The sequence below is a fragment of the Schistocerca serialis genome, chromosome 3, assembly GCF_023864345.2.
Source record: "Schistocerca serialis cubense isolate TAMUIC-IGC-003099 chromosome 3, iqSchSeri2.2, whole genome shotgun sequence".
NCBI lineage: Eukaryota > Metazoa > Arthropoda > Insecta > Orthoptera > Acrididae > Schistocerca > Schistocerca serialis.
Genome location: NC_064640.1, coordinates 775,415,753 through 775,428,218, shown reverse-complemented (window position 1 = coordinate 775,428,218; position 12,466 = coordinate 775,415,753). Strand labels below are relative to the sequence as shown.

General features: G+C 46.0%; 1 protein-coding gene across 1 annotated transcript in view; it reads right to left on the bottom strand.

Annotated features, from left to right (window-relative positions):
• LOC126471221 (trichohyalin-like) overlaps window positions 1-11,374 on the bottom strand; it is a 167,239-nt gene extending 155,865 nt beyond the window's left edge. The window contains exon 1 of the mRNA XM_050099345.1: window positions 11,208-11,374. Coding sequence (XP_049955302.1) covers window positions 11,208-11,374 — 167 coding nt within the window. The remainder of the gene's footprint in view (window positions 1-11,207) is intronic.
• Window positions 11,375-12,466: the final 1,092 nt, after the last annotated feature.

The window sequence follows — 12,466 nt, the reverse complement described above, 5'->3', positions numbered from 1 at the left end:
AGAGAGAAGCAATAAACACGTAGAAGGGATAAAAAGCAAGAGAGCAGGTGACCATGGTTGGCTGACCACGAGAATAAAATGGAAAGCCAGCCACTACGACACATTAAAATATCCACCTTAAAGCATTAGAGTGCGTATCACAAAAGGACAAAGGACATGCACGAAAACTTTTGTAGAATGATAAAACCCTTCATCACATAAAACGTAATAATAAATTAGTCGGTGAAGCGTTGTCAGCTAAAATTAATGGCGACGAGTCTGGCAACTGAAGAGTCCGTCTTAGGGCAGCCAAAGGAGGACAGCTCACAAAGAAATGGGCCACTGTCAGCCAGGCACTGCACCGACACTGAGGCAGGTCATCACCGTGCCAGAGGTAGCTGTGTGTCAGCCAAGTGTGGCCTATGCGGAGCTGACAGAACCACAGAGCCCTGCGAGAGGCCCACGTTGAGGTCTTCCACACATTCGTAGCCTCCTTAATGGCACGCAGTTTGTTGTGCATACTAAGGTTATGCTATTCTGTCTCCCAAAGCCGCAAAACCTTGCGGCGTAGTACTGAACGCAGCTCAATTGCAGAGCAACCGATCTCTATAAGCTGTTTCTGCGTAGCCTGTTTAGCCAGCCTGTCGTCAAATTCGTTGCCTGGGATCCCAACATGACGATGTCCAGACAAACACCACTGAACGACTGGACCACTCCAGGGCGTAGATGGCGCCTGGATGGTTGCTACCAAAGGATGACGAGGATAGCACATGTAAATAGCTTGAAGGCTGCTCAAGGAGTCAGTACTCAGAAGAAACGGCGCCGCAGGGCATGAACGGATTTGCTCAAGAGCATAGGATATAGCCACCAGCTCCGCAGTGTGAACACTGCAGCAATCAGGCAAGGAAGGCTGTTGAGTATGTCCTCCATGGATATATGTTAAGCCGACGTGATCAGCCATAGAGCCGTCGGTGTAAACCACTTCATAGCCTCAGTACATGTCAAGAATTGAGAAGTGGCAGCCGAGAGCGGCAAGGTTAACAGAGTCTTAGGGCCATGTGAAAGGTCTAGGTGAAGCCGCAGCTTAGGTATACACCATGGAGGTGTACATGAATGGACCTGAACTATAGGTGGTAAAGGCAAGGACTCCAGTTCGGAAAGAAGGGACTGGACACAAACTGTAATTTGAAGCTCTGACCTGGGCCAACGATGTGGGAGATGCACCGCCGTGGGTGGGAAAAGGAGACGTTAATTCAAATGCGCAAGATTACTACGAACGTGTGCAACGTAACTGGCCAGCAGTTGTGCACGCCTAACCTTTAATGGGGGGACTGGGCTCCACCAGGACGCTGTTCATCAGACTCGTCTCGAAAGCTCCTGTCGCTAGGCAAACGCCGCAGTGGTGGACTGCGTCGAGTAAACGCAACGCTGAGGGCGCCGCCGAACCATAAACCAGACTCCCATAGTCTAGGCTGGATTGAACAAGGGCTCTTCAGAGCTGTAGCAGCGTAGAGCTATCTGCACCGCAGTTAGTGTTTCTCAGGCAGCAGTGGGCATTGAGGTACTGCCAGCACTTCCGCTTAAGCTGAAGAAAGTGAGGTAGCGAAGTTAATCGGGCGTCGAAAATCAGTCCTAAAAATCAATAGGTCTCCATTACAGGGAGAGCCTCGTCAGTAAGGTGAAGTTACAGTTCCGGATTAACGGTACGACGGCGACAGGAGTGCGTAACACACGACTTTGCGGCCGAAAGCTGGAGACCGTGGGCTGGAGCCTGTGACTGCGCCTTGTGGATGACTCCCTGTAGGCGGCGCTCAGCAACTCCAGTACTGGAGGCGCAGTACGAAACGCAGAAGTCGTCTGCATACAGAGAAGGTGAGAGAGACGGCCCTACAGCTGCAGCTAGACCATTAACGACCACTAAAAATAGAGATACACTCAATACAGGGCCCTGCTGGACCCCACTCCTGGATATAGGGGTAACTATGGGAGGCAGAAAAGGACACGGAAAGTACGAAGCGACAGGAAATTGTGGATAAAAATCGGGAGCGGGCCTCCGAGACCCCACTCATACGGCAAGAATATTATGTCGCCAGGTCCTGTCATATGCTTTTCGTAAATAACCAGGTGTCATCTGGGAAAGGCTGTTCGGATGGGAGACTTGAGGGACAATATCAGTGGTAGAGCGACCCTGGTGGAAGCCGCCCTGACATGGAGACAGTAGGCCATCTGACTCCAGGACCCAACCCAACCGCCAACACACCATTTGTTCCAGCAGCTTACGAAGAAAGTTGGTAAGGCTCATGGGCCAATAGCTTTCCGTATAAAGCGGGTTATTACCGGATCTGAGCACCAGAATGATGCTGCTCTCCCACAATTTAGATGGAAAGACACCATCACACCAGATCTGGTTGAAGACGAGATATCGCTTTTAGTCAGACGAGATACTTTTAATCATCTGACTGTGGACCTATCTGGCCCAGGAGCTGTGTCAGGCCGATGCGCTAGGGCACTGAGGAGCTCCCACTCTGTAAATGGGGCGTTACAGGATTCACTGTGGTGTGTAGTGAACGAGAGGACTTTCCCTTCCATCCGCCGTTTGGGAGTGCCGAAGGCTGGGGAGGTAGTTCTCCAATGCAGATGCTCTAGCACATTGATCAGCTAAGTGCTCGGCAATTGCGTTTGCGTCAGTAGATAACACGCCATTTATGTTAACACTGAACCCCAGTTGGCGCCTGGTACCCGGAAACTCATTTTATCTTTGCCCCAACTTGGGAAGGTAACACATGGCACTAAAGTGTCTAGACGTATCTCTCCTAACACTCCTGCTTCCGTCGTTTGTTATGTTGGCGAACGCCGGTAGAGCTGCTTAAAGTCTATTAGGTGCTCCAGGGAAGGGTGCCACTTATGCTGCTTTAGAGCTCGCCGACGCTCCTTTATTGCTTCAGTGACTTCCAGCGACCACTAAGGGACTGCCTTTCGCCAGGGCACCCTAAACAGCGAGGGATCGTTTTTTAACGCATAAACGATTGTTGTAGTCACTCAACCATCACATCCTTGTTACTGTGTGGGTGAGAGTCAGCGCCGACAGCAGAAGTGAAAGTTTCCCAGTCCACCTTCTATAAAGCCTACCTAGGCAGCCGTCTGTGGGACTAATGCTGGGGCAATGATAGGAAGATGGTGAAGTGGTCACTGCAACAAGTCATGGATGGGAGAAGTTCTGGGCTCCAAGTTGATAAATCAATGGCCCACTAGCTACCATGAGCCACACTGAAATGTGTGCCAGCCCCAGTGTTAGAGGCAGAGGTTGAACTGAGACAGTAAAGTTTCGACATCTCTGCCTTGTGCCAGTAAGCAAGGTGCCACCCCAAAAGGGGCTATGGGCGTTAACATATCCCAAAAGTTGGTAAGGTTTAGGGAGTTGCGCAATCAGTGCAACTAATACATTCAGGGATACTGGATGAAGATATACATTGCAGACAGTTCTTTCCTGTGTCATCCCTACTGTGACAGGCAGAGCTTCTAGAGGGGTTTGAAGGGGCAGTTTCACTACAGACTGCGTTTAGGACATAAACGCAAATTCCACCAGACACTATTTTAGTCGATATAGTGCCTGTAATATCCCTTACAGTTGCAGAGGGCAGGGGTCCACGTTGCTGAGAGCCACGTTTCCTGGAGGGCAATGCAGATAGCAGGTATAAAGCTTAACAGTTGCCATAGCTCACCCACGTGGTGGAAAAAACCGTCCCAATTCAATTGGAGGACGTCATCATCGTGGGACTGGGAAGGCATGGAGCATTCAATGAGGCAGTTTGCACCTCAGGGTCACCTGCTGCCACTGACTTATTGCCTGAGCAGTCTATATCCATTGTGTCTGAGGGCCCAGCGAGATCTCGGTGCTCAGCGGACGCCAGAATCTCCATCTCATTCACAGACACAGAGCTTGAAGGTAGCAGTGGTGTGGGTGCCACTGGAAGTCCCTTGGTCTTGGGGATCTTCGTTTTGGATCTCTCCTGTTCCTTGGGTTTCCCTGGCTCTGAGGACTTCACTGATCCAGTCTCCAGGATTGAAGAGTGTAAAGCCCTACAACCAGCTACTTTTGGGCTCTTCAGCAACTGGTGTTATCTTTCCCACTAGCAGAAACCTGGGAGGGGAGTGACTCAAGGGACCCCTTACTGCTGAGAGAAGCTGAAGAAGGCTTTCACTTCTCTGGCTTAGAAGTGGGGACAGACGTCCCCAATGGTTTGAGGGGTGTTGCTCCCGAAGTACATGGTGCAGGAGCAACAAGGAGGGAAGGAAACGCCGCCGCCGCCGCCGCCGCCGCCGCCCCCAACCATCAAGAGCGCAGGTGTAGAGGTGTAGTCTTCTGGCTCCGAGAGCTGACTGGGGCTGGCAGAGGTCATGGGGCTAGAACTGCTGTAGTGTTAGCCTAAGGTTGTGTCATACATACAGGACATAGGCATTCAAGTTTCCTCTTAGCCTCAATGTAGGTCAGTTGAACCAAGGTCACTTACTCCATGATTTTCCTTTATTTCTTGATAATCCCGCAGTCTGGCGAGCAAGGCGAATTGTGCTCTCTGTTGTTGAGACAGATGGGAGGCGGGGCAAACTGAGTATCGGAATGTGATGGGCATCCACAATCTCGCAGTGTGACACTGGAAGTACGGTGGGAAGACATATGGCGAGACTTCCAGCATTTAAAGCACCACATTGGTGGAGGGATATAGGGCTTTAAATCAAAGTGGTAGACCATCACCTTTGCCTTCTTGGGTAATGCATCACTCTCGTTATAAGATGAAGGCACTGGTGGCAACCTGATTATCCCTTGGACCCTGGTGGACATGCCAAAAGAAATGTACACCTCGCCGCTCTAAATTGACGCGCAGCTCATCAGACTGCAAAATAAGGCCTCTGTAAAATATGATACCCTGAGCCATATTTAAGCTCTTCTAGAGTGTGATAGTTACAGCAAAATCCCAGTTTGTCACAACTGACTAAAGCCCATGACTGGGCTGAGGATGGTATTTTGATCAAGACTGACCCTCATCTAATTTTGGACAAGCCCTCCACCTCCCGAAACTTGTCCTCTAAATGCTCAACAAAAAACAGGCTTCATCATCATGAAAGATTCCCTATCAGCTCTCTAACATACAAGGTTACTGGGGCAAATAAGATCTGCTGCCATCCTTAGCCTGACGTTCTTCCCATGGTGTGGCCAGGGAGGGGAAAAAATTTGGGGTCATACTTCTGTGCATTGGATTGAGCCCAGAACGCTTCGAGACTGTCGTTTGACCACCAGCAAGAGACTATTTACTATGCTTCATCGTGTGTCATCCAACCTGATGCCACCCACTCCAACCAGGGGCCCTCTCCACAGTAGCCACCCAGCCGCAGTGAAGGCCACCTGGCAGGATGGCCATTGCTGGAGTCTAGAATCCCCAAGAGCATGGGCATCTACCCCTTGGCATACGTGGGGAGTTAGTGTTGTTATCAGCCTAGCGATCCCTGTGTGGTCAGTGGGCTACAATGAACAGGTACATTGGGGCCCCACCACAACAGACTGGCCACCATGCTGGATGTCAGGTGCGAATAAGTCCATTACCATCGCCAAAAAGAAAGACCCCACAAACAAGTGTGGAACCCGTAACTAAACATCGAGCTAGAGCTCCAGATCAGGTTGGACTGCTGTGCGGCGACAAATGTACTGCCCGCAGTTCAAGGGTGAGAAGTTAATACCATGCAAGAGTGTCCACAGAAGTGCAACAGATGGCACCTAGGAGCTGCCACTTTGCAGATGCTGCGAAGTATGCACTAGCCCAGGTACAGGAATGTGGGGTTGTGAAAGTGCTACAATATTTCGACAGACATTTGTAGAATTTTTTATATTATGTAAATAAAGTCACCATAAAGTGGAAGAGTGGAAGCCAAGTGCGAAAACCCGATATTTCTTCGAACACTTCCTAGACAGTGGCCATCGTACAACACAGGGAGGCAGGTAGCATTTTTCAGTCTCACAGAAGACTTTTCAATAGTCCCTTACGTGTACAGTTATGAGAAACAACTGAGAAGGCCTCCATATGTTTCTCTGTATTCCCGAGGTGCCAGACTCCTGGCTAACATCAGATCCTTTTTTCTTAGATACGGTAAGGCTTTTCAGCGCCACGCTGAAGTGATCTCAAACTAATCTGGCAGAGTCGTTCAGCTTTGTGTATGCCAGACACCCCTTACAGAGCCAAGGACAGCACTTCTTAACATCTGCCACTCTTTGTGGCTGTAGAGGAAGTGTCAGAAAAACAACGAGCAACTGAAGTGGGACATTTTCTTCCTCATAGTCTAGCTATGAAGTATTTTTTTTACAGTATACTGATATGGCTCCAGTTTGCAAGGATTCCGTTGTGTAAAGGGAAGTAGCATTTTATGACAATATGGCAGAATAAATCTTCCGTGAAGTATCTTAAATTTCAATCTGACACAGTTATCCATGCATTCATCTCCATGTCTACTGTCTTTGACATCCTCTGATTCCTTTCTGTGTTGGATGGCCTCTTAGTCCTAGGCTTCAGTACAGCATTCCACTATGGTCCCACCCCCCTGATCCCCACCTCATAAATCCACTGTCCGAACAGTGTTATCTGCAAGCAATAGACACCACATGTGGATTTCGAATCTCCGAGTGGCCATTCCCGCCAGCACAGTATAGCATCGTGTACCACTGGGTAGCGGATTTACAGCAGAGCCATTAGGCAGGGAACGAGGAGTAGGATACAACTTAAGCTGATCTGAGCATCACCCACGAAGCTGGAAACACGTAACAGGGCTCCTAGTTGCAAACGGCCACTTGAAAAGTTTTCATGGAGATAGATGCATCGCGCTAACGTCACACCTACCGCACTCGTACCGCCGATTCCGGTAAGTTTAAAGAAGTGTTCTCCTGTACACGATTTAATACGAAGTAATGTCTACAGCCAAACAAATCTCCGCTGAGTTTTGGCAATGTTTCTGACTGACACTGCTGTCGCCGCCAAGATGGAAGCATTGTTCTATGGGAATGGATTTGCAGTATCCCGGAACAGCGTTCTCTGGCAGCGAGCGGTACAGTGACCGAAGATGTGGCCCCGAAGTTCTTTTACTTGTTTGATGTCTCCTGGCACTTCAGCCAAGAAAATCCTGGCATCAATTTGTTATATATGGTTGACGGCCCACAACGTCGTTTTATATGTTGTTCTAACCGGCGTCTTTTCTTATTCTTCGTCTACATTGACGTCTGCGTCTATATCTACATCGGTACTCTGCAAATCAACTTCAGTGCATGAAAGAGCGTTCATCGAACCACCTTCCCAATAATCCTATAGTCCACTAACAGCAAGCGGAAAAAACATGTTTCTTCCCTTGCGAGCTCTGATCTCACTTTATTATACCGATCGTTTCTCCCAATTTAGGACGTCAACAAAATATTTCCGCACTGAGGAAAAAGAAGGTGATCGACATCCAGGAGAAGATCCAGCCGCAACAAGAAACGGCTTTGTGTTAATGATGCCGACCCCAAATCTTATGTCCGTGACACACACCTTATTTCTCGGTAGTAAAAAAACCTGTTCCTCTTAACTTTCTCAGGGTACTCCGTTAATCCTATCCGCTAAGAACCCCGCCCCGCCCAACGGTACGCCAAAAGAGGACGAACAAGCGTATTGTTTGCAGTCTAGTAGACCTGTTGCATCTTATTTGTGTTTTGCCAATAAATCTCAGTCTTTGGTTCGCCTTCCTCTCAACATTTTCTATGTTTTTTTCCCAGTTTAAGTTGTTCGTAACAAATAGCTAGTGGTTAGTTGACTTTACAGCCCTGCCGCTAAGGCGATAAAGGTGTCCATCCATGCCGACTGATGCCCCCTTAACTAATAGGGATTCTCTTTAAGTAAAAATAAGAGTGTCGTTGCCCTTTATGCACCAGACACCACAGCAACTACTTCAAGGAGGGCTGTAAAGCACTAATATAGCCACCCAATCAACTGCAGTTCACAAAGTTTTAATTGAACTGCGAAGTTTAAATTAGTACCTATGTAAGGGAGGGAAAGTAAGGGTTGTGTTAGTTCATACAGCTTTTGAACCTAGTTTTTTTGCTGCAGAATGCGAGCCACAATGATCAGAGATTTCACTGCGATACAAATCTATTTTGGCACGCTTCAATATTTTGTGAAGAAAAAGTGAAGCAAGCAATGGAATATTAACGATATACTAACTTATCGTTTGTAGCCATGCACTCATCACACCGTTGCTCACAATACGATTTCTCTAGGGTATTCTTTTTCTGTAGAGGAACGAAGTTTTTCGAGATAGTGTGATTCCAACATAGCTTTGCGTGTATCTTCCGTATTCTGAACGCAGGATTTATACCACACTGTCAATGCCGTTAGCAAGAATTTCCTCCAGCAATATATCTGTAATACATCTACACTCTTGTGCCTATTTGTTTACTGGCACTGTGTATGCCTATGGCATTCCGTATGTACTAATGTTCCAACTATTCCGCCTAGTACGGAACGGCTAGTGAGTCTTAGCTTATCACTTTTCTGTCAAACTGAAGGGTGCTGTGCTAAGTCGGTTCATATGGATTACTCTGCAGTGGCCCCGCTGGTGTACTGGAACTCATCGTAATTGGCGACGATCTATGAGGTATTTCTATCCGCTTTCTTCAGTCATTTCCCTAAATCGCTTAAGGGGCTCCGGAACGCCCTATACTTGCAATGTTAAATAACGCTTATAAATTACATCTTTCCTCACAAAGTATTTGAGGTAGGAAGTTGAACTTTTTACAGATTATTTATTGGAATATAGGCTACAACTTAACACAGGGATTTTACAAAATTTTAGTTCAGTTATTAAAGATGATTTTTTTTCAATTGTAATGAAAATTCACAACATTTTTTGCAATTTTTTATTTATATATTCAAAAATATACAGTTTTTTGGAAAAAGGCTGTGTTAAATTATGCAGAAGGTACTGTGTAACATTTACTGAAAGTTTGAAACAAATATGTTTGGAAGATCCTAAGAAAACATGTAATTAGTATGAGAAAATAAGTTTTGGGAATCGAGCGACAAAGATTGGATTAACTTTTTAGTGCATTCCAGGTCCATAGGATGGATTATCTTCATCCTTTGCAAACTCCTCCTCCAGCTTCCTCTTGTTCCTCCTCCTGTTTACTCTTGCTTGTATTTCTAGACTCTTTACAGCCCTGTCTGCAGCCCCAAGGCATTCCTTGTCTAAAGCAAGCATCGCTCGTTGTTGTGTTCGTAGATTTCGCTACCATTTTCTTCAGTTGCAGTTACTGCAACACTGTTCCAAAAGGTGGTCATGTATGAACACTTATCACATTTCAGTTGTATTTCACTAGCAAGTCCTACGTGCTTTATTATGGAGAGTTCCAGACCAACTTCACTACAATGAATACATCTTACACAGTTTGAAAAAATTCCTTTGAGAACCGACATATCAAATATTTCATTCACATCCGATTCGCCCATAAAACATTCATAGTTTTCACTCATTGAACCAAGCTTCTTCTGTGAAGTATTTTCTTTCCCACTTTGACTGCTATGGGCAGGTGTACTTGAGAGGTTAGGTTCACTCACTTTATTGTTTACAATAATAACACGTATCTTTGGTTTTCCAACGTTTCTCCTTTTCTTAAAAGCCTTCAGAGGATGTCTAATAACTTTACTTTTACTCATTATTATACTTCAACAAAACAGAGACTCAAGAAACAGAATTACGAATATTTTCGAGATAACTACAGTAAATAAACATGAAACAATCGACAATCACACCAGCGATATATATTGAACCATGACAGGTTAGCCACAACACATGGTTTATCTCACATCACTAAAATGTACCTGATGAACACGGACGTTAATAATAACACCATTTGACAGCAGTTTAACAGCGCCACAGTGGGTCACGCCCATGTAGAACACATTTCAAAAAAAATTTAAAAATAGTTGTAGTCTTCGGAATTGAATAAATTATATATCTATTAAAAGGTAATAGTCTGCAGATTCAGAAAACGCAAAAAAGTAAAAATTGAACTTTTCATGATTTTGAGCCTCTCCGGAGCCCCTTAAGGTAAATACCGGAATGGGCATTTAACAATCTCACATTCCCATCTGCTTTCCTGATGAGTAAGTTTACACGAAGGACTGGTTACATGGACTTCAGTTGTTTGCTCAACTAGCAGAATCATGAAACTCTGCTGATTTCTGTTCTTATGGGGGGGTCTCACCCACTTCAGTTCTAATTTCACGGGCTGTTGCAAAGACACTGGATATAATTATCACCTTGTTTCCTTTGATGACACTGACTAACTATCCCCTCCTTGTTGAAACCGAGCTTTTACTCTACCACCTCATTCATGTAGCTAACTAACTTTTGACATCTGCAAATCCCTTTACGCCAAATATGAGCAGATCACGCTGGAATGGTTCTGTATTTGTGGCTGTGCGAGGAGGAATGTTTCCAGGTTGATGATTGATTTACGTGATTGTCGACCTACTGCACAGCAGTGTAGGGAGTGCTCTAATCTCGGTGCAACAATACATCCTTAAGGAATAAATACTAGCTGATCAGTCTCCAGCACACACACTACGGATGTTCCACTGGCAGTCTGCAGAGCAATGTGAGGAAGCTGACTTTATCCTGGGCGAAGAACCTGAATTTTCGAGACATTAGCTGAAATGCCTGCTTTAAGGTGAAATAAAATTACCCGTTTCTGGCGCACCTCCTTCCTACCCCACCCCCAACCGACTAAGTTTGCATAGATTATGTGCATACCACTGGATGAGGCTTCACAGTGTCTAGACCAACTATGTCTCATCGCTCCAAGACCAAGACCTGAAATCGAGACCAATTATCTGTCTCTCATCGCTCCAAGACCTGAAATGTCTAATATTTCGCATATTAAGGCATTAAAACAATAATTCAGCCTACAGCAACGTCCCATGTAGTAATTGTCATCGACAGACATGCTTCCATTCTCTACAGAGGTACCAGTTCAACAATGGCCACACCGAACTACAGTGTCGTTACGTTTTTTGCCTTGGCATTCAACGGCGGATATTCTTATCTTTATCAAAGGTGCAAGTAACAGAACGTACACGAAGCTCAAGATGACAATCTAGCACTACACAGGTTCTTAACATGGACTAATTAGCCACTAAGTGGGACGGTGAGGAGACCACCACCACCACCACCACCACCACCACCACCAGAAATTTTTAACTGCTGCAGAAGTCACATCCACTGATGTGGACAAATCTGTAATGACTGGACCCCGGAGAACATCCGGTACTCTAGTCGTCGTCGTCGTCGTCGTCGTCGTCGTCGTCGTCGTCGTCGTCGTCATAACTGTGTGCTGTGTCATCACCTGGTACTGAAAGCCCTGAGGAGCGTAGCATCCCACTGCCTGGGATTGGTTGCAAGGATTCTGCATCTGTAGTAGCGAGGCCTGTTGTGCCGCCTGTACTGTGATGGGTAGCCGTCTGGGAACGCACTGTGCGTGCTGTCCCCACGTCGAATCGTTGAACGAGGGCGACCTCCACGTCGAATCACAGGTTGAGGGCCGTGGTAAGACCTTGATGGGTAACCTCCTGGGAACGCAATGAGAGTGCGGTCTACACGTCGAATCACCGAATGGGGGCGTACTCCACGTCGATTCGTTGAAAGATTGTGACCTCAACGTCGATTCATTGAACGAGGGGCTGCATAAAAACGAATTGATGACAGTGGGCTGGAGGTCACTAAAGGCTGCATTTTAGACGTCTCGTTTCGTAGATCCGATGTTGTCTCCTGGGGCTGTGAATTCGAAAAATCGCGCTTTGTGAAAATATTACTCGACAGTCACTTATCAGTAAATTAGTGAACAGTTACGTTATGTACAATGGTTTTTAAGCGTATTGCTTGTTTGTTTGCCTAAACATGAACGATGTAGATGGCTTTGTAAGTGAGAGAATTTATTTTCCTTTGACCCAATCGTATTTGAATATTTGCACACCATCTCATTCCGCCTAAGTCCTAAAATGAGCGCACGTTTGAAGTAACAGGAAAGTGAATAGTGGTCCGTATATAGACTTAGCAATAGATCGTAACATAGCTTACTGGAAACGCAGTTAAAGTAATTCGTGTAGCTTCATTTGCTTCTTTGAATTTCGTCACAAAACTGAAGCGTTATGAAGCATAAATGGCTCTAGGAATGAACGTATCAACAATAGTAAAACTGTGTGACCACTGACATTCATTCGAATTTCTCACCATCTTCATGCCTCTTACGTGTTTTCAACATACACGTTAAAAATTAAGTAAAGTGTAACTGACGAACTTCAAGCATTCCTTGGCCAACATCCAAATACTGATCCAATTAACCGAATCTACGATAAAGTTTCCATCAGCATCAAGATAATTTTATGACGACGTAAGCAAATATTAATGAACGTCCAGT